Raw genomic sequence first — 27,881 nt, forward strand, 5'->3', positions numbered from 1 at the left:
AGACTTGTGTTATCCAGATTACTCGCACACAATCTATACGTGAAATTAAAAAAATGCCTATTTCATAAAGAAGAAATATTATTTCTAGGATACATCATATCCAAAACCGGAATCAAGATGGATATGAGCAAGATATCCTGTATTCTGGATTGGCCTATACCAACAACTCGTAAGGCATTACAGCGATTCCTTGGATTTTCAAACTTCTATAGGAAGTTCATCAAGAACTTCTCTGCTATTGTGAGACCTCTCACACAACTTACAAGTATAAAGAAACCATTCAAATGGTCAGAAGAAGCAAATGGAGCTTTCCGCTTGTTAAAATCAAGCTTTACTTCTGCTCCCATACTACGCCATCCAGACCCATCCCTCCAATATATTCTGGAGGTAGATGCGTCAAATATGGCAGTAGGAGCAGTTCTCTCCCAACAACCAACAAATACTTCACCACTTCAACCAGTTGCTTTCTTCTCTAAATCACTAAGCAGCCCAGAGGTGAATTACCCAGTGGGTGAAAAGGAGTTGCTTGTCATAAAACTGGCACTGGAGAATTGGCGACATCTACTTGAAGGTACCCGATTACCAATACTCATATATACAGATCATAAAAACCTTCAATACCTCCAGACTAACAAAACTCTTTCCCACCGGCAGGTACGATGGTCATTATTCTTCCTAAGATTCAACTTCCTAGTGACCTACACGCCTGCAGACAAAAATAAAAAAGCGGATGCGCTATCACGATTAACCGAAGATAACTGCGCCGAAATCCCTTCTATTCCTATAATACCCTATGAACGTATTATTGGTGTTGTTCGTTCCCTGTAGGAAGAGATTTTGCACAGTATAGGATTGGATTCACCTCCACCACAACTAAGTACTGATGCAGAAGGCTTCCTCTATTACAACGACAAACTCTACTCTACCCCTACTATGCGCACCAAGATCTTGGAATTATCACATGATGTGCCTATGGCAGGACATATGGGTATGACGAAAACCCTTAATTTGCTTACCAGGCAGTTTTGGTGGCCTGATATGAAGATGACTGTACAAAAATTTTTTTCTTCATGCGACATCTGTGCAAGGTCCAAAATTGACACTACAAAACCATCTGGTCTACTATGCAGTCTACCAATACCCCAGGTTCCATGGGAAGTTGTGTCCTTAGACTTTATAGTAGAACTGTCACCTTCCAAAGGATTTAATACCATTCTAGTGTCAGTGGACCATCTGACAAAGATGGCACATTTCATTGCTATTCGCAGACTACCTTCATCTAAACAAACAGCGGAACTACTAATGAAACATGTGTTCAAGTTACATGGAATTCCAAAGACTCTTTTATCCAACCGTGGTTCACAGTTCATCTCCAAGTTTTGGCAAGCTCTATGTCAAATACTACGGATTGAGCGAAAGCTCACTTCTCCTTACCACCCTAAGACCAACGGACAGACTGAAAGAGTCAACCAGTGTATAGAACAATATCTGCGTTGCTACACATCATACCTACAGGATGATTGGGTGGACCTCCTCCCTCTGGCGGAATTTGCTTATAACAACGCAACCCACTGTACTACTAAGCAAAGTCCGTTCTACTTGAACTATGGGTTTCATCCCACACTTCTTCCACCACGCATCCTACCCTCAAGTAACCCAGTAGCCTCGGATTATCTTACCCAAATAAAAGACTCTCTGGGTTTACTTAATACCACCATCTCACACGCTCATAGTTAACAAAAAAGGTACTACGACCTTCATAGAAGACCTTCTCCGCAATATGCTATTGGGGACCTCGTTTGGCTATCGACAAAAAATTTGAGGTTAAAGATCCCTAGCAAAAAGCTTGGACCTTTATTTCTGGGACCCTTCCCAATTAAGAAACTCATTGGAAAAGCTGCAGTGCAACTCACCTTACCGGCAGATCTCAAAATACATCCCATCTTTCATGTGTCGCTACTGAAACCACATGTTCCTAACCAAGGAATAAGGCCTACCATCTTGCCTCCACCTCCAGTACAAGTTGAAGGCGGAGAAGAATATGAGATTTAGGAGATTTTGGATTCTCGTATCCACAGAGGAAGACTCCAATATCTCATAAGATGGAAGAACTATGGACCCCAAGATGACACCTGGTTGGATACTTCTGATGTTCACGCACCTAGGCTTATACGAGGTTTCACTCGAAATACCCGGAGAAACCAGTGCTATAGGCCTTCCGGAGCCGGCCTTAAGGGGGGGGGGGGGGTACTGTAAGATTCTGGTACCCTTGGTACCCTTATTGTCCATTTTCCTTTCTATATTGCGTCCCACCTTTTTAGTTAGGTGGAACGCATATACCTTTAAGCCGGATGACGTCATCGCCGAGCGCCGCTCTGAGCAGCTATTTCAATCGCCGGCTTTCTCTCTCACATTGTTCGTTCAACCCGCATGCTTACAAGCTTTGACTTATGCTGCCGGAACCTCCAGCTATTCTCCTTTACCTGGAACAGACCGGAACCTCGCTACTGATCCCGTATCTCGCTACCGGATCACTCCCTCACTACTGGACCCCTCTACTTACTAACCTTACTAGTGATAAGTACCCCACAGGGGAATCCTCCATAACTAACTTACACTATATACTTCTGCACATTAAGGACTGTTACTATCTATGCATACTAATTCTATCATCTGCACTGTTACATAGATTGCTAGCTCTTGAGTCTACTACCATCTATCCTTGCACTGGGTTAGTCTATCCTGTATATGTCATCTGCTGTCCTTACATGATAAATGGTAAATACATGATATCTAACCTATCTGCATTCTACCTATTACCATCTACTACTCTCCTTAACAATACTATCAAGTGCTTATCATTACTGTCACTGCTCACACCTGTCCCTTCAGCACATCACCTCCATACTGTCATATACATCCTATCACTCCAGGAACATCTTATTGAGTGTGTGTATATCTGTATGCTGAAGCAGACAGGCCCACAGTGATGAGTCTGGAGAGTTGGATCTGGTATTCCAACACATCTCTACATGACTACTGAGTGGAGATTCTGCAGCTGCAAATCCAGCTTACTATAAAAACGCAGGAGCGTTACAGTTAGGAGCGGAGCCATATTAGTGTTAATTATTTCATTAGCACAAGTATAGTTTTCTGCTACTTTCACAACTATATATGTGTAGGTGTGTATATATACCCCTATACAGAAGTTCAGATGTCATGCCTGCCTTCAAAGAACCCAAAACAATGCCCAAAAAAACGCCTGCAAGAACAAACCTGGGCATTTTTATTGGCGCAGGCATTTTTTGGCATTTTTTTGGGTTCTTTGGAGGCAGGCAAAACATCGGAACTTCTGTATAGGGGTATATATACACACACACTTATATGTATATATACCCATACACATATATAGGTGTGAAAGGAGCAGAACACTATACTTGCGCTAATTAAATAATTAACACCAATATGGCTCTGCTCCTATCGCACCTATATATGTGTAAGTGTAAAATATGTATCAGTGTGTGTGTATATACATATACCCCTATACAGAAGTTTAGATGTTTTGCCTGCCTCCAAAGAACCCAAAAAAATGCCAGCGCCAAAAAAAAATGCCCAGGTTTGTTCTTGCAAGCGTTTTTTTGGGCATTTTTTTGGGTTCTTTGGAAGCAGGCAAAACATCTGAACTTCTGTATAGGGGTATATATATATACACACACACACTTATATGTATTTTACACTTACACATATATAGGTGTGATAGGAGCGGAGCCATATTAGTGTTAATTATTTCATTAGTGCAAGTATAGTGTTCTGCTACTTTCACACCTATATATGTGTATGGGTATATATACATATAAGTATGTGTGTATATATACCCCTACACAGAAGTTCTGATGTTATGCCTGCCTCCAATAACCCCCAAAAAATGCCCAAAAAAACGCTTGCTACTAAACCGGCAAGGTGTGAAAATAGCGGAGCCATATCCATGTTCTATAAGTGACATAATACAAACAATCTTTTTTTTTTATGGTTCTGGACATGCTACAGAGCTGAAACTTCACAGGTACACTTTTTAGATCCCCCAGGCACTAAATCCAAAGTCAAAATAAAAAAATAATCTTTTTTTTTTTTTCAATAGTTGGCTCTCTATCAAAAATGACAATTTTTAAGAACTTTTTTTTGTGTGATTAATAGTCCCTGGGGCATGACCCAGAACCCTAGGCACTTTTTAGGGGCATTTATTGGGTTTTAGGGCTTCAAAATTGTGTTTTTTGATTACCGAAGTTCGGGTCCCATTGATTTCAAAGGGGTTCTGAAATCCGTGCCGATCTTTCGGGAAGTTCGGATGTTCTGGCCGAACCAAACTTTTGAAAAGTTCGATCATCCCTACTTTTCAGAAGACTTAGCCCAGCCAGCCTCCTCTTAGCAACCGGCCGCTGTAGACACCTCCCCCCCCGCGCAGTGTGGCACAATGATCGGGGAGGGCAGCCAGTCACAGTAGCCACTAGCCAGAACAGTCAAGCGGACGGACGGCCCCCTCACGCCGCGGCCACGGTAAGAGAACGGGGGCTGGCGGGCCCCCCCTCAGGTGGCGGAACTCCAGGGCCCGGTTGCAAGTGCGACTGCTGCGACCCTGATAGTTCCGCTACTAGGGGTAGGGCAGGAGCAGTAGGCCAGAGCCAAAGTGTGAAGTTTCAGAAGGTGCATTCGATTACGTCAAAGGACGCACCAGACTTGGTTGAGTGGCTCACTCAGCCTTCCTCTTCTGCACACTCCTTATCCTCTCTATCTGCACCCTCTTCACTCTCTGCTGTGTGCACCCCCAAAGACACCACCACAAACACCACCACCACCATCACAAACCCTCCGCTTGAGTCACTGGAATTATTTTCCAATCCATCACAAGACATTTGCGATGCACAGCCATTCTTGGCATCAGATCAGGAAGAGGAGGTAGCAACAGCCGCCACTCAGCAGTCTGATGACAGTACCCAGATCAGCCCAAGGAGGCTGGTCCCTGCTGTTGCTGCCTACTCTGAGATCTGGAATGTTAGTGGTGGGGAAGGTGACGTGGATGATGACGTGTCTATGGACATCACGTGGGTGGCCACAAGAGAGGAAGAGGAGGGGAGTTCAGAGGGAGAGGCGGATCGGCAGATAGGGAGGAGAGGCAGGTAGAACTTGCATTGCACAAGAGGTACAAAGCAGACTGCAAATGTATCAAGAGCTAGCCATCAACCATGTACAGTCACATCTGGCGCTCCCAGGACGCAGGCACATGGCTCCGCAGTGTGGGCGTTTTTCAATGTGTCTGTTGCTGACAACAGTGTTGCCATCTGCAGCCTTTGCAGTCAACGCATATGTCGCGGTAAGCCCAGCACTCACCTAGGGACAACCGCCTTAAGAAGGCACCTGAAATCCCATCACCGAGCCCAGTGGGAGCAACACCGTCAGAACCCACAAAGCCACACTCCAGCCTCTCACCGTCCAGGCTCTTCTCCTTCTCCTATTCTCCTGTCTCCTCACAGTTGTCCAACACTCCACCTTCCATGATGCCGTCGCCACATTGTTCTGGAAAAAGGCAGGCTTCTGTGGCTCAAATGTTGTAGCGTAAAAAAAGGTGTCCGACAGGTGTCCGACTACATCGGGTTAACGGCCGATGTGGACGCTCTGAGGAGTGATGGACCCCTGGACTACTGGGTGGGCAGGCTTGACCTCTGGCCAGAGCTTGCACAATTTGCAATGGAAATTTTGGCTTGCCCCCCGTCCAGTGTCCTGTCCGAAAGGACGTTCAGCGCAGCAGGGGGGATCATGACCGATAAGCGCACTCGCCTAGCTCATGACAGTGTAGACTACCTCACATTTATAAAAATGAATGAGGCATGGATCTCTGAGGAATTCAACACATGTGACCAGTAGATCATGTTTCATTGAAATTTCTCATGCCAGGCCACAAATATTCGCCAGACCGCCATCCACCCACAACAAATACTACGTTCTTTGCTGTCAGGTAAACCCATGTGGGCTAATTTTTGGGGCCTTTTATGGCCGACACTTACTTCTGTATCTGCTGTGAATGCCTAATGTACCTCCAACCACCAAATACTACGTTTTTTGCTGTCAGGTAAACCCATGTGGTCTAATTTTTGGGGCCTATACTGGCCGACACTTACTTCTGTATCGTGTGAATGCCTAATGTACCTTCAGCCACAGAATACAACATTCTTGGCTGTCAGGTGAACCCATGCTGGCTAATTTTTGGGGCCAATACTGACCGATAGAGATGGCCTTGCGATTCGCCCGGCAGTCGGTTCGCGGCGAACTTTGCTTGTTCGCTACCCGCCAAATTTTCGGACACATGGCGTCGTTCGCGGTGGCCATATTTGTTTACATTGGGGAGAACTTTGACCCATGACAGCCGTCAGGTGGAACGGGACAGCCAATTGAAACATTCCAGCACATGGACAGTCCCCCTACCCTATAAATAGACCTGACCTGGTGGCCATTTCGCATTTCGCTTTCTGCCAGTGTAGTGAGAGGTCTGCTGTGCTCATTAGGGAGAGTTTGCTAGACACATATAGCACTGTGAAGATCCACAAATTTCCTTTCCAGGGCTGGTATTTCGGTACAGGCCTTCTACAGTCTCTTTTCAGGTTAGGGACAGGTATCCAGTGGTTGCTTTAGGGGCAGTTAGAGATCGGCTGCAGTCACAAATCGCTCTGTCAATGTCCACAAAAGTCCTTCTCAGGGCTGGTATTTCGTTATAGGTCTTCTACAGTCTCTTTTCAGGTTAGGGACAGGTATCCTGTGGTTGCTGTAGGGGCAGTTAGAGATCGGCTGCAGTTGCACAGAAATCGCTTTGTCAATGTCCACAAAAGTAATTTAAAATGTTGCAATGTCATTTTAGGGTCTATTACAGTCTCTTTAACATGAGGGCCAGGTATCCTGTGGTTGCTTTAGGGGTAGTTAGATAACGGCTGCAGTCGCACAGAAATCGCTTTGTCAATGTCCACAAAAGTCATTTAAAATGCTCCAATGTCATTTTAGGGTCTATTACAGTCTCTTTAACATGAGGGCCAGGTATCCTGTGGTTGCTTTAGGGATAGTTAGATATCGGCTGCAGTCGCACAGAAATCGCTTGGTCAATGTCCACAAAAGTCATTTAAAGTGCTCCAAAGTCCTTTTAGGGTCTATTACAGTCTCTTTAACATTAGGGCCAGGTATCTTGTGGTTGCTTTAGGGACAGTTAGATATTGGCTGCAGTCGCACAGAAATCGCTTTGTCAAAGTCCACAAAAGTCATTTAACCACTTAAGCCCCGGAGGATTTGGCTGCTGAAAGACCAGGGGGTATTTTGCAATTCGGCACTGCGTGACTTTACCGGACAACTGCGCGGTCGTGCGACGCTGTACCTAAATGAATTTGACGTCCTTTTTTTTCCCACAAACAGAGCTTTCTTTTGGTGGTATTTGATCACCTGTGCAATTTTTTGATCATGCGCTATAAACAAAAAAAGAGCGTCAATTTTGCAAAAATAATATTTTTCACATTTTTTTATATGAAATTCCCCCCAAAAAATTTAAAAATCAGAATTTTTTAACATTTTCGGCCAATTTGTTTTATGCTACATATGTTTGGTAAAAAAATCGCAAAAAGCCTATTTTGATTGGTTTGCGCAAAAGTTATCACGTTTACTATCAAAGGGAAAGATTTTTGTCATTTTTTTTTAACGCATAATGGCGGCGATCTGCGATTTTTTTGCGGTACTGCGACATTGCAGCGGACAGATCGGACCCTTGACTGACATTTTTGACACTTTTGGAGTTACCAGTGACATTTCTACAGTAATCAGTGCTATACATATGCACTGTTACTGTAAAAATACACTGGCAGTGAAGGGGTTAACTTTTTTTTTGAGAGGGAGGGGCTGTGTGTGTCCCTAGGGGCGTGATTCTAACTGTGATTGGCTGTGGCTTGAGATGTATGAACAGTGATCAACAGTTCTACATAGTAGAACCGTATGATCATCATTCATACACCGGGGAGAAGGACAGGCGGCTTGTTTACACTAGCTGCCTGCCTTTCTCCCTCTCCCCCGACGATCGCCGAGTGACCGGCGGACATCGGGCCCGCCGGTCACACGCGCGGGGGGTCCGTGACCACTCGTGAGCGGGAGCGCGCCTCCGGCGGCGCGCGCTCGCTCCCTATACCCTCACAGGCTAGCGACGTAGACCTACGTCACTCTGCCTGTGAGGGGCTGACCGCCGCAGTAAATAGTCGTGCGGCGGTCGGCAAGTGGTTAAAATGCTCCAATGTCGTTTTAGGGTCTATTACAGTCTCTTTAACTCTAGGGCCAGGTATCCTGTGGTTGCTGTAGGGGCAGTTAGATATCGGCTGCAGTCGCACATAAATCGCTTGGTCAATGTCCACAAAAGTCATTTAAAATGCTCCAAAGTCATTTTAGGGTCTATTACAGTCTCTTTAACATTAGGGCCAGGTATCCTGTGATTGCTTTAGGGACAGTTAGATATCGGCTGCAGTCACACAGAAATTGCTTTGTCAATGTCCACAAAAGTCATATAAAATGCTCCAATGTCGTTTTAGGGTCTATAACAGTCTCTTTAACATTAGGGCCAGGTATCCTGTGGTTCCTTTAGGGGCAGTTAGATATCGGCTGCAGTCACACAGAAATCACTTTGTCAATGTCCACAAAAGTAATGTAAAGGGCTGCAGATTTTTGGTATTGCTGTGCAGTGCACTAAAAGGGGGGGGGGGTGGTGGAGGGGGGTAATCCACAGTATAATATACTTTGTAGAAAGCATATTATAGTGGATTAGCACTATTATTGTGCACTGTGGTGGTGAGACTGAGCGTTTCTGTAGCAACACTACACACAGTGACAAAAGCACTTATAATGTATTATAACTGGTGTGATAGACCAATTCCCCCCCCCCCCACAATGCCATATATTGAAGTGGGGTGTTATCTGAGTAAACTTTTTCAAGTGTATTTGTGTCATGCAACAATATTGCCTAGTTTGCTGAGTGAAGTCTGGTACACACAGCGCCAAACTCACTGGCCAATTTTTTGAACTGGTGTGCTACACCAATGCCACATACTGAAGTGGGGTGTTATCTGAGTAAACTTTTTCAAGTGTATTTGTGTCATGCAACAATATTGAAAAAAGGTGCGTACCAATGAAATTGATATACACAAGCAGCGCTATGCAACTATAAAACCAAAACATATAGCTCTACGTGAATAAAGCTCTCATGTTAGGCAGCACAGGGCTGGCTGTGTGTGTGCAGGGAAGGCAGCAGCAGCCTTTTCCCTTTTTCCGCCACATGGATATCTATCCGTTAGGATCCAGCAGCTGACTGCACGCCGGGAGCCTTGCACAGCATGTACCTTGTTAACACACATGAAAGCAAGACACATGATTGGATCCTAGTGTTGCCCTTGCCTCATTTAGTCCTTACATGGGATTACAAGAGACTGGAATCACATCAAATTCAGCCGTGAGTGTTACTAGTGTGTTCTGAGTCCGGGGACAATCTATGGGAGAACATCACTGATTACGAGCTTACTATACAGAGAAATCTGGTAAGAGCACAACTTTGGGGATGAGCATGTGGTGAGGTGGAGGCATATTACCGACATCTGCTATGGTAGTGTCTGTTCCCTTCTCACAACCCCATTGTTTTTTGGTGATGGACTTTTGTCATACTGGACTTTAACACCCATTTTTATGCATTGATTTATGTATAAGGAGAGCTTTATTCACGTAGAGCTATATGTTTTGGTTTTATAGTTGCATAGCGCTGCTTGTGTATATCAATTTCATTGGTACGCACCTTTTTTCATGTTTGTTTCTTTTAGGCAGCTGCTTTTAAGATTTTAATTGATTGTTTGTTTGGTCTATGTGCACATGAGATATTGCCGCATTTACTAATAAGCGCTAGGTGATTGAGTTACAAGTTGGTTCTTAACACTCGGCCCTTTTTCACATGCAACAATATTGCCTAGTTTGCTGAGTGAAGTCTGGTACACAGCGCCAAACTCACTGGCCAATTTTTTGAACTGGTGTGCTACACCAATGCCCCCCCCCCAATGCCGCATATTAAAGTGGGGTGTTATCTGAGTAAACTTTTTCAAGTGTATTTGTGTCATGCAACAATATTGCCTAGTTTGCTGAGTGAAGTCTGGTACACAGCGCCAAACTCACTGGCCAATTTTTTTAACTGGTGTGCAACACCAATGCTACATATAGAAGTGGGGTGTTGTTTAACAGTATCATTTTCTAAGAGTGTGATTTAGTCCTGCAAAAATTTAGCCTCTCGCTGTGTAAACAGTGCTACACACAGTGACAATAGTAACTGGCCAATTGAATTGAGGTGTTATTTAACAGTATACTTTTCTAAGATTGTATTTTAGTCCTGCAAACATTTGTCCTCTTTTGCTGTGTTAACTCTGCTACATACAGTGACAACAGTTACTGGCCAATTATTTGTAGAACTGGTGGACTGATGGACTGGCAGATAGGGAGGAGAGGCAGGCAGAACTTGCATTGTAGAAGAGGTAGAAAGCAGACTGCAAATGTATCAGGAGCCATCAACCATGTACAGTCACATCTGGCGCTCCCAGGACACTGGCACATGGCTCCGCAGTATGGGCTTTTATTAATGTGTCTGTTGCCATCTGCAGCCTTTGCAGTCAACGCATAAGTCGCGGTAAGCCCAACACTCACCTAGGGATAACTGCCTTAAGAAGGCACCTGAAATCCCATCACCAAGCCCAGTGGGAGAAAAACTGTCAGAACCCACAAAGCCACACTCCATGCTCTCACCGTCCAGCCTCTACTCCTTCTCCTCCCCCTTCTCCTTCTCCTGTCTCCTCACAGTTGTCCAACACTCCACCTTCCATGATGCCGTCGTCACGTTTTTCTGGAAAAAGGCAGCCTTCTGTGGCTCAAATGTTGGAGCGTAAAAAAAGGTGTCAGTTCAACCCATGTGAGCTCATGTTTGCGGCCTAAACAGATCGCCGCCACCAACTTGTGTATACTGTGAACGCCTACTGTACCTCTAGCAATCATATACTACGTTCTTTGCTGTCAGTTCAACCCATGTGAGCTAATTTTTGGAGCCTATCTGAGTATACTTTTACAAGTGTATTTGTGTCCTGCCAATTTTTTGAACAACTGGTGTGATAAACCAGTGGCCCCCCAATAGCACATATTAAAGTGGGGTGTTATCAATCTGAGTATACTTTCATAAGTGTATTTGTGTCCTGCAACAATATTGCCTCTTTTGCTGTGTTAACTCTGATACAAACAGTGCCAAACTCACTGGCCAATTTTTTGAACAACTGGTGTGATAGACCAGTGGCCCCCCAATAGCACATATTGAAGCGGGGTGTTATTTAACAGTATACTTTTCTAAGATTCTATTTTAGTCTTGCAAAAATTTGGCCTCTTTTGCTGTGTTAACTGTGCTACACACATTGACAACAGATAGTGGCAAATTATTTGTAGAACTGGTGTGATAAACCTGTGGACCCCCAATACCACAGATTGAAGCGAGGTGTTATCTACACAGACACATGGTCTAGCAAACACGTGCAGGGAAGGTATATCACTTCTACTGCCCACTGGGTGAACCTTCTGATGGCCGTTGGGAATGCAACTCGTGGCACCTGTGTAGATTTAGTTGTACCGCCACGGATTGCAAGCAGGCCTGCCTCTTCTTCTCCTCCTCCTCCATCCTCCCTCCCTCTCCTTTTCCGCTGCTACCGTCTCTTCTCCTGCGGTGCCCAAGATCCCCAGAACCTATTCCATATGCCAGGTGAGACGTTGCCATGCTGTGCTGTGTCTGTTGTGCCTGGAAGCCAAGAGCCACACTGGTCCTGCACTCAGGAAGTCGCAATGTTGAATGAATTCCCAGGGGGTGCTAGTCCATCTTAGACAAATAAACAGCAGGAGTCTGAAGAGGAGTCCGAGGATGGTGCTGGGGGGATGAGGAGGAGCAAGAAGAGCATGCTTTAAACCTTTCTGGGATCCCTGGTGTTATCCGTGGATGGAGGGAGGAGAACAAGGACGACATTATCCTGGATGATTAGCTGGAAGCACCAGGAAGAAGGGGGCGTGCCCAGATGATGGCGCCGTGAGCACGCAGCAGCGTGGAGCTCTGTGAGTAGGAGCAGTGCCTGTCCTCGCCAGCCAGTGTTCCCAGCCCCTGTGAGCGTGATCTGCGGGCTGGAGCCCGTGGTTCTTCCAGGCACTTTTCAAGGTGCAGCACAGCCACAGCCTATTGGCATCCCGGACCGGCTTGGATTCCATGCGGGGTCAGCGAGCTGTATTTGCCCTTTGACGCCATTCGCGCGCAACTGCCTGGAGTCCCGTGAGTAGGGGAAGTGCCGGCTCGTGCCTACCAGACTGGGATAGCTTCCCCAGGTCTCTGCAAGCGGTCCCGGCAGGCGCTATATGCGGAGTAACAGTGTTTTCAGTCAGTTGGCGAGTTGTGTACTTGCGGGTGCAGCATATATGCCTGCCGTACAAACTGTGACAGAGGCCTGCGGCAAACGCACGGATATTACTACCTATTTTCTAAGAAGACCTGCAGTCACACAAAGTTGTGCAGTGGCAGTCAAGATGGCGCCGACACGACCACCGACCGCGGGATCCATGGGCCCCATCCCTCAGCACATAAAGAGCTCAAAGACTAATATGGAACAGATAGGGGAACATCTTTCTTGTGTTCAAGATCTTCCCCTTCATGACCCTGCCCCAGAAGAACAGGGAGCAACACAGACACCACCAACCATAACGCACCAATATCTGCCCGTCACAGAGTGGAGAGAATTCGTGTCCCGTATCCCTACAAAACAGGACATAAGCGATATGGCAACCACAATCGTGAGTAACTTGAAAGACGAAATTAACTCGATTAAGGTTAAAGTGGATAAGGTGGACAATAGGGTGGGTCAGATGGAGGTGATGCAGTCCCAAATTGATGTTAGAATTAATGAATTAGAGCACTCTCAACAAATGCTACAAAAACAGATTCTCATCCTGCAACTTAAGCAAGATGACAATGAAAACCGCAACCGCAGAAATAATGTCAGACTCAGAGGTTTGCTGGAGTCAGTTACTGGCCCTGAACTTAAAGAATGTGCGGTGAAGATTATGAATGGTGTAATGGAACGCCCGCTCACAGAACATATTGAAATAGATAGGGTTCACAGGGTTAGGACCCCACATACACGTGGTCTGGATCGCCCAAGGGACGTCTTAATTAGAATTCATTATTACTCATTTAAAGAGGAGGTTATCAGGCGGTCTTGGACCCAGGTCCCATGGGACTATGAAGGGAATCAAATTCGTTTTTTACCGGACCTTTCGTATTACACCCTCAGGATGAGAATTCTGATGAAACCTTTGTTAGAAGAATTGCACAGGATCAAAGTTACATATCATTGGGGTTATCCGTTCCACCTAGTGATCACGAGAAATAAAAAATCGTTTGTGTTAAGGTGGCATGACCAACTTTTAGACCTATTTGCCTTTCTTGAAATTGCCCCAATACCAATCCAGGACTGGTTATGTGTGTTCGGAAACGGTGGGCCTCTATCAACACACAATACACCCCAATTCCAACGTCGGCAGAGGGTCCCTACAGAGACAATGACTGATGAAATACCTGTTATACTTTAGGTCATGGAAACTTCTATGATACGTGGAAAGTAGCTCCAATTATATGTATCTGTGGACGGTCTTCCTTTTTTTTTTTTCCTTTCTCCTGTTTTGTTTGGGGGGCCTAGGAAAAAATTCAACTGAGTACAGATTCATTATTTATACATACTCTCCCTCCCCCTTCTTGTAAAAGAGGGGGATGGAGGGCTTAAAAATTTATAAAGGGACAGAGAAGGGGAAAGGGGAAGGATTTTTCTTTTTTCTCCCCTCCCTTTTGTTCTTTCTTTTTCTTTTGTATGCGGGATGAGCCTTAATTTACAGATAACGGGGTTTTGGGTAAGGGGAGGGTGGGGGAGGGGGTAAGTGGGGTCTGGGGTTGGGGGAAGGGCGGCGCCTGTTGCTCCTCATTTTTTTTTTCTTTGGGGCTCCTCCGGCCCCACCCACACAGACCTACCCCCCTGCCAATTGGTTCTTGGGACGGGGGTGGGGTACTGTGCCCCTTTCCCCCTCCCTCGAGGTATTATAATGCGGGGAGGGCACCCTCTCTCCACCGCTCCATGTTTACAATGGAAGAATTTGTGGTTTCCTGTTTTCTCGTATTATTTGAGTATTTTTGTATTTTTTTTTTTTGGTTGTTTTTGATGTTTGACGTATACCAATTTTTGGGTCTCATTGTTTACATAAATTCTCAATTATTATTATTCTCACGGTGCCAGTCAAGCACGCCCACCCCATACTAGGACGCGCCTGGTTGCGCGAAACTTTCCTGATTTTAGGATAATTGTACATTTGTGGGTTGGGTTGAGGGTGGGGGGCTATATGTAAGACCAGACAGATAGTAAGTCGGGTGTAAAATTGTGGGGGGGTTTTTTTTTTTTTTTTCTTGTGCTGGAGGGTGTTGCCAGCACCTATGGCCCTGTATGGGTCTAAGACGGGGAGAGAGGGAGAAGAGGTAAAGGGGACACCTAAAATGACGAATCAGTTTAGACACACGAAAGCTGGATGTAGAATATCGACATTTAATGTCAGAGGTCTATCCACTCCACAGAAACGTACACGCCTGTTGCAGGATTTGAAACGGTGGCATACTCAAATAGCATCTTTGCAAGAGACATATTTTAGGAAAGACTCTTTGCCCAAATTAGGTAACAAGGATTTCCCTTGGGTATATCATGCTCCTTCCCCTATAGCCAGGTCAAAGGGAGTCAGTATCCTTATTTCTAAAACGATTAAGTGGACACTAAAAGATACAATGACAGATCCCATGGGAAGCTATTTGCTGGTGAAGGGGAGTATAGGCCAAACAGAAGTAACATTAGTAAATGTTTATCTACCCAATTCAGACCATCTGACATTTTTGCAGCAATTAACACCGGCTATATTGGGATTCAGGGAAGGCCATCTAGTAGTGGGGGGGACTTTAACTTTGTCCCGGAACCACTTATAGATACTTCAAAGAAGTCCTCCTGTATTTCATACGCACGGATACGACGCTTTCAGCGCGAATTAGCGATTCTAAATTTGGTAGACCCATGGCGATTAATGCACCCGAAGGAACGGGATTTTACGTACTATTCTCCGATCCACAACGCCTACACCCGAATAGACCGTATTTTGATCCCGCAGTCAGACATTCCGTTAGTTATGTCATCCAACATTGATGATTTCTCCGTGTCAGATCATGCGCCGGTACATGTATCTATGGACTGGGATTTTATGCTTCCCAGACCTTCCTCGTGGCAGCTTAATGAGTCCTTATTACAATTTCCTGAGATTAGGACGAAAATTGAAGAGGTGTTAAGGAATTATTTTTTGGATAACAGTGATGATACTGTGCCTCCTTCAATAATTTGGGAAGCACACAAATGTGTGGTGCGGGGGGAGATAATGCGTTTGGCCTCTCAAAGGAAAAAATTACAGGAGAAAAAAGTTAACAAGTTGCTATCCCAAATAGAGAAGCTTAGCAGACAACATAAAAGATCATTGGCCATGGAGCATTTGATTCCTCTGACACGGATGAGAGAGGAACTAAACGATCTCCTCTAAAAATAAACAAGAAATTAACATGGTCAAGAAGATACTTTTTTGAGTATGCGAATAAACCGGGAGTTATGCTGGCAAGGACACTTAGGGGCCCTAGGAAACAATCTCATATCCACCGTATAAAGAGGGCAGGTGGGGGAGAGGTTTATACCTCATCGGCGATTGCAGACGAGTTCTGCACCTTTTATCGTTCTCTATACAATTTGCAGCCCGTGGAGGGAGGTAAGTGGACAGGGAAAAAAAAAAACTTAGAAAAGATAGCGAGTTATTTACAGGATTCCGGTCTGCCAGTTCTATCAAGGGAACAATCATTAGCAATGGAAGGGGAGATTACAGAGAATGAGCTAGTGGAGGCAATGGCTCAGACCAAAATACATAAAGCACCAGGACCAGACGGTTTTACATTGCCTTACTATCAAAATTTTAGAATACTTTTGCTACAACCTTTCCTGAGGCACATGAATTCAGTTGTGAATGGACCAGCATTACCTACGGACTCTCTTAGGGCATACATTTCTCTTATACCTAAAGAGGGGAAAGACCCCTTATTGTGCGGTAGTTACCGCCCCATTTCACTCCTGAATTGTGATACTAAACTTATGGCTAAAATACTGGCTAATCGTCTCTTGCCGTATATTCCTGATCTGATACACTTTGACCAGGTGGGCTTTGTCCCATCACGTGAAGCAAGGGACAATACGACGCGGGTCGTGGATATCATCTATGCGGCACACGAATCCCATAACAAGATGGTGTTGCTTTCCACGGACGCAGAAAAAGCATTTGACAGGGTGTCCTGGCATTTTATCCAGGCCACCCTGTCTTATATTGGAGTGGGACCGCAGATGTTGACATATATCCTATCACTCTATGCTAATCCCTCAGCAGCAGTACGCGTTAATGAGTGGAGATCAGACTTTTTTACGCTATCAAACGGAACTAGGCAGGGCTGCCCATTATCCCCACTTATTTTTATTTTAACACTGGAACCCCTGTTATGTACAATACGAAGTGCTCCAGATATTACTGGATTAAGGGTTGGGGGCGAACAGCACAGGGTCGCTGCATTTGCAGACGACCTAGTGTTTTTTGTCACAAATCCTACTGTCTCACTTCCAAATATATTGGAGGCACTCAGAATATATGGAATGCTTGCTAATTACAAGATCAATTTGACAAAGTCAGCTGCAATGAGCATCGCTATGCCATTGCAAGAAGAACTACAGCTGCGGTCCGCTTTTCCATTCCACTGGGCTGAGGGCTCGTTAAAATACTTGGGGAATCAAATAACCGCGGATCCGCTAGACATTTATAGGAAAAATGTTATTCCTTTACTTGCAAAGATTAAAAAAGATCTGAGGGCCTGGCAGCAATTAACTCTAACCTGGTTCGGTAGGTGTAATGCATTAAAAATGAATATACTGCCCAGGATTTTGTATGTAATGCAGACTCTTCCAATAACTTTACCACCGAATTTTTTTCATCAGATGAAGGTACTGTTCCGTTCGTTTATCTGGGCTTCTAGGACTCCTCGAATACGACTACAGACCCTAGCCTTGCCAAAATCGCAGGGCGGGATAGGGTTACCAGATGTACTTCGGTACTATAGGGCTATCCACCTAACTAGGGTAGTGGACTGGAACTGTAACAAGGCCAATAAGCGCTGGGTCGGGCTGGAAGTTGTGGAGGCGGGTCAGTTGACCCCCCAGCACCATGGTCAATTTACTCATCTACGGATAGGATTTTTTCTCATCCGGTTATAGGGACAACACTAAGAGAAACCCGACATATTCAGCAGTTTGGGAAAATAGCCCCAGCCCCTTCTCCGTTGATACCCATTATAGGCAACCCGGAATTTCCCCCAGGCTGTATGAACAGTAGAATCAGACGCCTGGCACAGATTGGAAAGACGCGCCTACATGATGTATGGCAGAGAGAACAAATTCCTACCCAGCAAGAAATAAAATTATGGCCAGATAGTAGTCTCGACTATCTTAGTATACAGCAACTGAGACACTTTCTTAAGACATACTATCAAAGGGGATACGTTCCACGTAACTTAACACCCATTGAAAAGATATGCATTTCAAATACACCACCTAAACATATGATATCTCTATTCTATTCATGGTTAGTAGAAGAACAAGATAGCCAGCAGTTACCATTTATTCGCCAATGGGAATGGGAACTGGCAGTGTCTTTTACTTCTGGCCAGGTAAATCGGATTCTATCTACAGTTCATAAATCCTCAATGGAGTGCAAAACACAGGAAATGGGTTACAAAATACTTACGCGATGGTATAGGGTCCCGGAGGTGTTGCACAAAATGGATGGAAACATATCGGAAAACTGCTGGCATTGTGGATCGGAGGTAGGGTCCATGATGCATATTTTTTGGTCATGTCCTCGTATAGAGGAGTTCTGGACAAAAATCGCTTCGGTTATTAAACAATTAACTGCGGTGGAAATACAGGGGGACCCAATGCTTTGTTTATTGCATCTTACAAAAATTTCTTTAAAAAGATATCGAAAATCATTGACAATTAGACTTTTGAATGCTGCAAAGGCGTGTATACCTGTTCTGTGGAGACCAACCCAGTCGCCCACGGTGGAATTATGGTACTCTAAAGTGAGAGAAATTTATAAGATGGAGGAACTTACATCCTCCTTGAAAAACACAGAGGAAGAAATTAGAGCTAGATGGCTACCATGGGTTCACTTTATGGATACGGCGACAATATAAGAAGTGTCGTGTGGCCTCTTCCCCTCTCTCCCCCTTACGTTGCGTGGGTTTTTTTTTTTTTTTTTTTCTCTGGGAAGGGATACTGGGGGATTTGACTGTGACTAATTCTCTCTTATTGATGCACGGTGAGAGTGGGGGTTTGTTTTCACAGGGGGCCAAGGGGGATGGGGGATTCCCCCCCCCCCTCCCTCTTTTCCCCCTAGTTTTTCTCTTTTTTTTTTTTTTTTTTGTGTGTGAGAAGTTAAGGATTTTAAAAACTTTGCACATTGACTCACTGTTGATAAAACACGCACTACTATGTAGGGTCGTCTGCCCCTTCCTATACACGTTGGTTTACTTTCACGAGTATGTATATATATATGTATATATTGATTATCTGGGGGATAAATGCATGCACAATTGCTCGTGGGTTTTTTTTTTGTTTTCCTTCAACATAGGTATACACTTAATTGAGTGGAATGTGATTAGTGTGATTGGTGGTGGGTATTTAATGAGTAGGGAGGAAGTTTCAGACACGGGCCCTCCCATTGTTCCTCCCCTATTGTTTTATCATTGTTGGGAGGTTGTAAAATGTGTTGGTAATTTTTTATTTTTTTTTTTGTGTATTGATTTGATGTTTGTATATGTTAATCTGTCTGGAATATGTATAAAAAACAATAAAAATTGTCAAATTTAAAAAAAAAAAAAAAGCTGGAAGCAGGCCACTACACCGCTTCCAGCTTAGTGCGAATGGAGGCCTACATGCTGCAGTGTTTTAAGGGGGACCCCCGTATAAAACGCATAAAGGCCAAGGACCATTACTGGGTGGCAACGTACTTAGACCCCCGGTACAAACACAAAATGGCGGAAATGTTACCACAATCACAGAGGGCGGTCAGAATGCAGCACTTTCAGGCCTTGCTGCGGGAAATGCTGCATTCTGCTTTTCCGTGTGCAGAGGAATTTCCAGTCACAGAGAGACAGTTGCGGGTAGCAATCCAACAGCGCCTGCAAGAAGAGGGCGGTTGAAAGATGTCTTGGTCACTTCAGATATGAGATCCTTCTTTCAGCTGAACCATCGACAGCTGTACTCTGGATCCAGCATGAGGGAACGCCTAGACCGACAGGTGTCCGACTACATCGGGTTACCGGCCGATGTGGACGCTCTGAGGAGTGATGAACCCCTGGACTACTGGGTGGGCAGGCTTGACCTCTGGCCAGAGCTTGCACAATTTGCAATGGAAATGTTGGCTTGCCCCCCGTCCAGTGTCCTGTCCGAAAGGACGTTCAGCGCAGCAGGGGGGATCGTAACTGATAAGCGCACTCGCCTAGCTCATGACAGTGTAGACTACCTCACATTTATAAAAATGAATGAGGCATGGATCTCTGAGGAATTCAACACATGTGACCAGTAGACCAGGTTTCATCGAAATTCCTCCACCCATAACAAATCCTGGTCCTTGGCTTCTCTAATACAGGGGCATAAAAGGCATTTCATGTCCATTGAATGGCAAATTTTAGGGGACTTTCAGGGCCAACAATTATTTTTTCTGTGAATGCCTAATGTACCTCCAGCCACCAAATACTAAGTTCTTTGCTGTCAGTTCAAACCATGTGAGCTAATTTTTGGAGCCTATACAGGCCGACACTTACGGTTCTGTGTACTGTGAATACCTTCCGTACCTCTAGCCATCAAAAACTAAGTTTTTGGCTGTCAGTTCAAACCATGTGAGCTAATTTTTGGAGCCTATACAGGCCGACACTTACGGTTCTGTGTACTGTGAATACCTTCCGTACCTCTAGCCATCAAAAACTAAGTTTTTTGCTGTCAGTTCAAACCATGTGAGGTAATTTTTGCAGCCAATACTGGCTGACACTTACTTCTGTTACCTGTGAATGCCTAATGTACCTTCAGCCACAGAATACAACGTTCTTAGCTGTCAGGTAAACGCATGTGGGCTAATTTTTGGGGCCTGATATGGCCAACACTTACTTCTTTATCCTGTGAATGCCAAATTTTTTAGACTGGAAATGAAAAACAATGGGTCTGTAAAGGTTCCGCCAAATTGTGGATTGGATGCAGACCCATTTTACAGATGTGTGAATGGACCCAATATGTATTAGACAATGTATTTACTGGCTGCTGTCAGTTCTGGCGAATTTATGAAAAAACAATATATATTTTTTGCTGTAAAAAAAAAAAAAAAAGTTAGGGCAACTTTTTCAATTGCAATACTTCTGTTATGACATTGTCCATGTGCTGGGACTATTTGTGCACAGCTAGTACATGTTTTGTGGCTGCAAATAAACCTAAAGGTTTTTAAAGTTCACCTCTCATTAAAGTCAATGGGGCCTGCCGCAAACTCGCGGTTTGCTGACTTTTGAGAAAATGTGCGGCTGGTGTTCGCGAACCGGCCTGTCCGATGTTTGTCCATCACTGCTGACCGACACTTACTTCTGTATCCTGGTAATGCCTAATGTACCTCCAGCCACCAAATTCTACATTCTTAGCTGTCAAGTAAGCCCATGTGGGCTAATTTTTTGGGCCTATACTGGCCGACACTTACTTCTGTATCCTGTGAATGCCTAATGTACCTCCAGCCACCAAATACTACGTTCTTTGCTGTCAGGTAAACCCATGTGGTCCAATTTTTGGGGCCTATACTGGCGGGCTAATGAAGTCGATGACGCAACGCGTACGGGGGAGGAGCCTGCACGTCATTACGCTGATCCCGGAGGTACCAGGAAGTGTCTGAATGCCGAGATAGCCTGCACTGCTTAAGTGCAATACAATGTAAGTGCGATTTCAGCAAATGTAATAAATAGCCCCTTATTGAGACAGAGAGCACTAGATCTCCTTTTTTATCTCTTCACCGATGCCATATACAACTTGAAAGATTGTTTGGAGGCGGTGGCAGGAGGGCTTACAAGGCTACTGTGATTTTACCCTATGCGTGTTTAGACTCTCATGAGTCTTTCTTTGAGGTGAGCTGCTAATCTTACCATTGTCACGTTGATCACTTGGAGTGAAGCATGCAGCACTTTAATCACAGATGAAGATTCATTTATTTACTACTGTGTCACTTTAGTTGCACTGTGTATTGGGACTTATATATCACAGTATTATTGTGTCACTTTACTTGCACTGTGTTATTGGGACTTTTAATATCACCTGTTTTTTTGATTCAATATTTAATAATGTTTATCGCATTATTTTAGTTTACGGTCACATTGTTTATTATTTTACACTAAGTGATTTATTTCTGATGTTCATTCACTTAGCGCAGCAATATTATTTATTCAGTAAGTCTTTTGTGGCTGCAAATATGACCTAAAGGTTTTTAAAGTTCGCTTCCCATTAAACTCGCGGTTCGCTGACTTTTGAGAAAATTTGCGGCTGACGTTCGCGAACCGCCCCGACCGATGTTCGTCCATCACTAGTAACAACCTGTCCACTGTTACCAAAGCCTTTGCGTAACCATAACATCTCCTACAAGTGAAAGTATCCCGCAAGTCTGGTAATCACCAATGAAGGCACCTCCACTACTATCCGTTCCCTGGAAGAAGGCCTCATCTTGCTTAAAAAGTGGAATATTATCCCGGCACTACCTCCTCGCCCGGGCCCATCACATGCCCATAATGTACCATACACAACATTACATGCTCGGACCATGCAGGGATTAGCCTTGCACTCCAACTGAGCAGCTGCCCCCCCCCCCCCAAGCAATCTATCTGGCGCTGTAATAATAGAATACTACAATCCACTGACAATCGCGACCTATTATCCCAACACTTTTTCACACACAATGGTACCTCTGATGTATCGCCCACAACTATTTGGAATGCGCATAAAGCGTACATGAGAGGTATACTGATCCAACTGATGGCCACAGCACACAAACACCGACAGACTGTCATTACTAACATACTGCAGGAACTAAGCACCCTTGAGACCAAAAATAAAGCCAATCCTACAGCCCAAACCTCTGATGCTATCATGACACTCCGTACATCTCTTCGCGAACAGATGGTTCAGGATCATGACAGGTATATGCGATCACTCAAGATATCTTATTACTCACAACACAACAAAGCTGGCAAATTCCTGGCAAATAAGTTAAAGGCACGCAGAACTAAATCCAAAATACCCTTTCTTGTACACCCATTTACCTATATGAAGTTAACATACCCTCAAGAAATGGCTGACACCTTTGCAGATTATTATGACTCATTATATAATTTGAAAAAGGACCCAACTACGCACCAACCAACCACAGATGATATTAACAAATTCTTTGACACAATTAATCTACCTTCAATCACAGAATCCCAACTGTCATTTTTAAACTCTCCCTTCACTGCACCAGAAGTTATTAAAACAATAGATACTTTGTCCAACGAAAAATCCCCAGACCCTGACGGCTACACAAACGAGTACTACAAACTGTTAAAACATATGCTATCCCCACACCTCCTGAAACTCTTTCTCACTGCGACAAAACAGAGTTCCTGCCTGAGATGCTAAAAGTGCATATTACCACACTTTCCAAACTGGGCAAGACGCCGGACACCCCATTGAACTTTAGGCCGATATCACTGCTAAATACTGACGTGAAAATTTTCGCCAAATTGCTGGCAAAATGCATCTCGACTATATTACCATCTCTGATAAATTCAGATGAGATGGGATTTGTGTCTGGAAGGCAAACATCTGATGCTACAAGAAGGATCATCAACTTAATCCACCATGCTTAGACCTCCAGAACGCCTTCTCTGCTTCTTTTCTTAGATGCAGAGAAGGCGTTCGACACAGTCCACTGGGGATACATGTCCTATGTATTGCGGAAATTTGGTTTCCAAGGATTTATGTATGATGCCATATTATCCCTATACTCCACGCCATCAGCGCAAGTATACACTTCAGGACTACTCTCCACAACACTACCTATCACAAACAGCACTAGACAGGGATGTCCTCTATCACCTACTATTTTTAATCTCCTAATAGAGCCCCTTGCTGAAAGAATACGCTCCCACCCCCATATTTCGGGGTTCAAACTACAGAAGGAAACACACACAGTAAGCCTATTTGCAGATGACGTTATTCTTTCACTAACTAACCCCCTGATATCGCTGCAATTCGCCCACCAGACCTTAATGGAATTTAGTTGAGTTTCCTATTACAAGGTAAACTTTACTAAATCTCTCATTTTGAAACTTAATCTACACGCCACTATGAGGAAACATTTAGAGGACTCATTTCCGTATTCCTGGAATGATCACGGAATCTCATATTTAGGTATCATCCTTACACCATTAACATCATCCCTAGTAGAAGCCCACCTTGCGCCACTGATTAAAAAGGATAAAGCAACAACTGCAGCAGACCTCATTTAGGGAAATCTCATGGCTAGGAAGATTGGCAGCGTTTAAAATGATGGTGCGTCCGCAAATACTTTATATATTTTGCACTCTCCCCGTTCCAATAGCGCCCTCCTACCTCGCCGCTATTCAAAAGGTTCTCAAGAAATACATATGGGAGGGTAAACACCCTAGATGCTCCCAATCACATATGATTAAACATAAATCGATGGGCAGATTAGGCATGGTGGATGTGTCAGACTACTATGTAGCTACCCAGCTCACACATGTTAAGCAATGGTTTCAAACATCCTCAGACACCAAATGGGTTCAAGCAGAAGCTGCCTTGATGAAAACGCACTACCTGCCCAACCTGCTCCTAGCGGATAGCTGGAAGCAGCTCCCTGTACACTCACTACCCCTAACGATCCAAGCGACACTTAAAGCATGGAGAATTCTGAGAAAGAACCACAAAAAATTACCTAACACCGATCCACTAAAAATCCTGATAGAAACACTGGAGATTCTAAAACCTTACCTTTCCTTACATAACTCGAAAGACCACAACATACACTGGTTAGAAGATATTATTGACAAAAACACCGTGCAACCCTTCTCGGATTTACAATCCAAAGATAATTTGCCCAAATCTGAATATTACACCCATATCCATATAGCTGAGTTTGTCAAAACCCATCCTGTACCACAAATTTATTTACAGACCTCAAATCAAGCCTTCCTGTTACCCGAGTCTAACTCTAAGAAAGGAATATCCCTCTTCTATGAAATCCTAAAAAATAAAAAGCTATTTCACAAAACAGACCCTATGCTTAAATGGGAGTCAGACCTACATAAATCCTTCACCACTGAGCAATAGACCTTAGCGATTAAATACTCATATGCCATCTCCAAGTGCATGAATCATTGGGAATTATCACAAATTAATCTCATGCTGGTACCTTACTCTGTTCAAACTATCAAAATTCTACGCATCTTACTCACCCCTTTGCTGGTGTAATTGCAAGCAAACAGGTAACCTATTACATATCTTCTGGAATTGTAAAAGTATTACAGGTTTCTGGAAAAAAGTTTTCAAATTAATATCCTCTACCACAGGAATTTTAACCACCCCCCCCCCCCTTTGCCTGCACTAGCATTATTAAATCTAGAAATTGAGGGGTTCCCACACAAAATTCGAGCAATTGTTGCTCATATCTTGTTAGCAGCCAAATTGGTAATAACCAGGAACTGGAAAACAGATAATTCACTAAACAATTCTGATGTGATCAACACTAGCACTTCACCTGTGAATATGAGAAAAGTGTAGCCATAAGATCTAACGCCTATAACAAATTTCAAAACACATGGCAACTGTGGTTGATAAGGTCTAATGTACCCAGCATAAACCATACTTGCACCACCTAATCTCTTGACTTAGCGTACCAAATGCTGTAATCTCATACCCTACCTCCCCGCTGGCGTGTCATTCAGATATCCCAACACATAGCACGTAATTTCTATGTTTTTCTTCAATTGTTATGTCTTTGCCTACGTTCCTTTCTCACTATGTTGAAAATCATTTGTCATATATATTGTACTCTTACTACAAATTACAGCTATGTATCTTTTACAATGTACTTATTGTTATTTTTCTGAATACCTAATAAAAATTGTTGGAAAAAAAAAGAAGGATATGGTAGAGGAGAGAACAGGAGGGACACAACAAGACAGAAATATAAAGAAAAAACTCTCCGCACTATAGAGGACAAAAATATTCCAATCTAAATCTTTGTGTTTGACTAAATCAAACAATATTTCAAAATCACCGCTGCCACCTTAAGATTAAATCTATGAAAAATAACCAACAAAGTGCAAAATATTGTCTCAGTGTAAAATTCACCACTCTGTCAGTAGCGCTGTGATAAACATAATGAACATCAAGTGTGCAAAGGTTCATGAAAAAAAGTGTTTAAAAACTAAATAATATAGTCCAAATTCAAAAAATATTCCAAATGAAAAAATAATCAAAATGGATCCATCCAGTGCAATTGTGCGAAAAGAAAGTCCACAGTAATAGTCAATATTTCCACTTTGCGATTTTTTCCAAACACCTTCTGTGCACAAACATGATCCCTCTCCCAATAGACAGGAACTCACCAGAGACATATGCCTTCCATTCTCATGGTTGGCATATCAAGCTCAAAATAATATTGAATCGTTTGACTCCTTATACAAATCTCATGGTATTCCTCCGTAGGATGGAAATATCATGGTATCCCATATGGAAAAGAAAGAGAATGCCTCCAATGGTACAGTAACCAAATGATCATCCACCGTCCAGCCTGTGACTATCCAAATTGACCTGTCTAGCAGTATGCATTAAAAATAGGGGTTTAGTCTGTACACATAGTCTGCACACATTTGCAAATACATGCGTAAGCCTTGGCGGGGCCTGTAGCTTACGCATGTATGGTGAGTTTCTCTCTATTGGGTGGAATCATTTCGATTATTATTTCATTTGGAATTTTTTTTTCACTTTAGACTATATAATTTAGTTTTTAAACACTTTTTTCATGAACCTATGTACACTTAATGTTGATTATGTTTATCACAGCGCTACTGACAGAGTGGTGAATTTTGCAATGAGACAAGACTAGGAAGATGAAAGGAAGAAACAAATGAAAGAGGATAGGTGAGAAAGATGCAAGATAGAAGGCAAGAAAGATAGGAGAATAAAAAAGCATTGGGAAGAGCAGTAGAAAAGAGTGGAAAATAAAGTGAAAAAAGAAAAAATTGGGGAGAGTTTTGGGCAGTAAACATAAAAGTTTACCTTGCATTATTGTTCCCGTTGTTGGTTAGTGAATCTCCAATAAGAATTTCAGCTCCATTAATGTACTCTGCACAGCAGTCCCCTCTGTTGGTGATCATTATATGGGATATTTCATAGTTTGTCAATAAATCCACTCTCCACCAGGGTGACAGTTCATTTTTACTAGAGAAGCAGGACCTGGAGGCATAGATCGGATCTGTATTTCCATCTATAGCATTCATTCCTAAGCCTAAAAATTCAAAACTTGAGGACTGAGTTGAGCGACCCTGAAGAGCGAGGTTATCTGGTTAAAAAGAGAGAAGTTATTCAGAGAGTGTCCAAGCAACTTTTTAGATGTTTGGGTCATCCTACTGATAAATATAAGATATGGATGTTTATTCAACTACTTATTTAACTACATGCCTTCAGAAGAAAATAAGAATTTTTTTGTAACACTTTTTTATTGGTAGCCATAATGATTGTGAACCAACCAACATTAAGTCAATCTTCTTTTCAACAGAAAGTCCAAATATGGAGGTTGCAATTGCTGATCTCCACTTGAAAACACTAGCACACTGTGGGGTTGATTTACTAAAACTGGAGTGTGCAAAATCTGGTGCAGCTGTGCAGAAAGTCCCCAGTTACACTGTTGCGACTTGTCATGCGATTTGATTGTTTTAAATAGCATGAAAAGTCGCACCCTATTGTCCACAATGGAAGCGGTCAAATAGGTGCAACGCTGACTCCATCGGCGTTGCACCAATTTTGAAATAAGTTCCTGCACTACTTTTTGCAAGTTCAGTTGCAACTTGCAAAACATCTGTGTGTGAAGTTTCATTGACATGTGACTTTAAAATCATGCAACTTCAAGTGACGTTACACAATTTCAAAGTAGGATTCAGTGTGCCCGAAGCCTAAATGAACAAGCTGAAGTTAGAAGCTGATTGGCTACCATGCAGAGCTGCACCTGATTTTGCACTCTCCAGTTTTAGTAAATCAATACCTGTCTGTCATGCTGATGTAACCTCTTATTTCATGCAGCATTACTAACCCATAATAAATAAACATGAAGTGAGGTCAGCATAGTCAATCTGTCTTTGGGGGTTCAAACCTCAGGGTTTCAAGCTCTTGACTTTATGTTAGAACATTCACTACATTACCCACTAAGCTGTTTAGTAGGACCTGGGCTTGTTCCTTTTCAGTAACGCAATAATTAGGACTATTAAGTTAGCATGAAATCCAGGCAGCTAGCATATAAAC

General features: G+C 43.5%; 1 protein-coding gene across 1 annotated transcript in view; it reads right to left on the minus strand.

Annotated features, from left to right (window-relative positions):
* LOC309549730 (uncharacterized protein) overlaps positions 1 to 27,881 on the minus strand; it is a gene marked incomplete at its 5' end in the record, with an annotated part of 187,092 nt that overhangs the window by 17,815 nt on the left and 141,396 nt on the right. The window contains one exon of the mRNA XM_082250223.1: positions 26,643 to 26,925. Within this exon, the coding sequence (XP_082106349.1) occupies positions 26,643 to 26,925 (283 nt within the window). The remainder of the gene's footprint in view (positions 1 to 26,642; positions 26,926 to 27,881) is intronic.

The sequence above is a fragment of the Pelophylax lessonae genome (assembly GCF_965119305.1).
Source record: "Pelophylax lessonae genome assembly, chromosome: 3".
In the NCBI taxonomy this organism is placed as follows: Eukaryota; Metazoa; Chordata; class Amphibia; order Anura; family Ranidae; genus Pelophylax; species Pelophylax lessonae.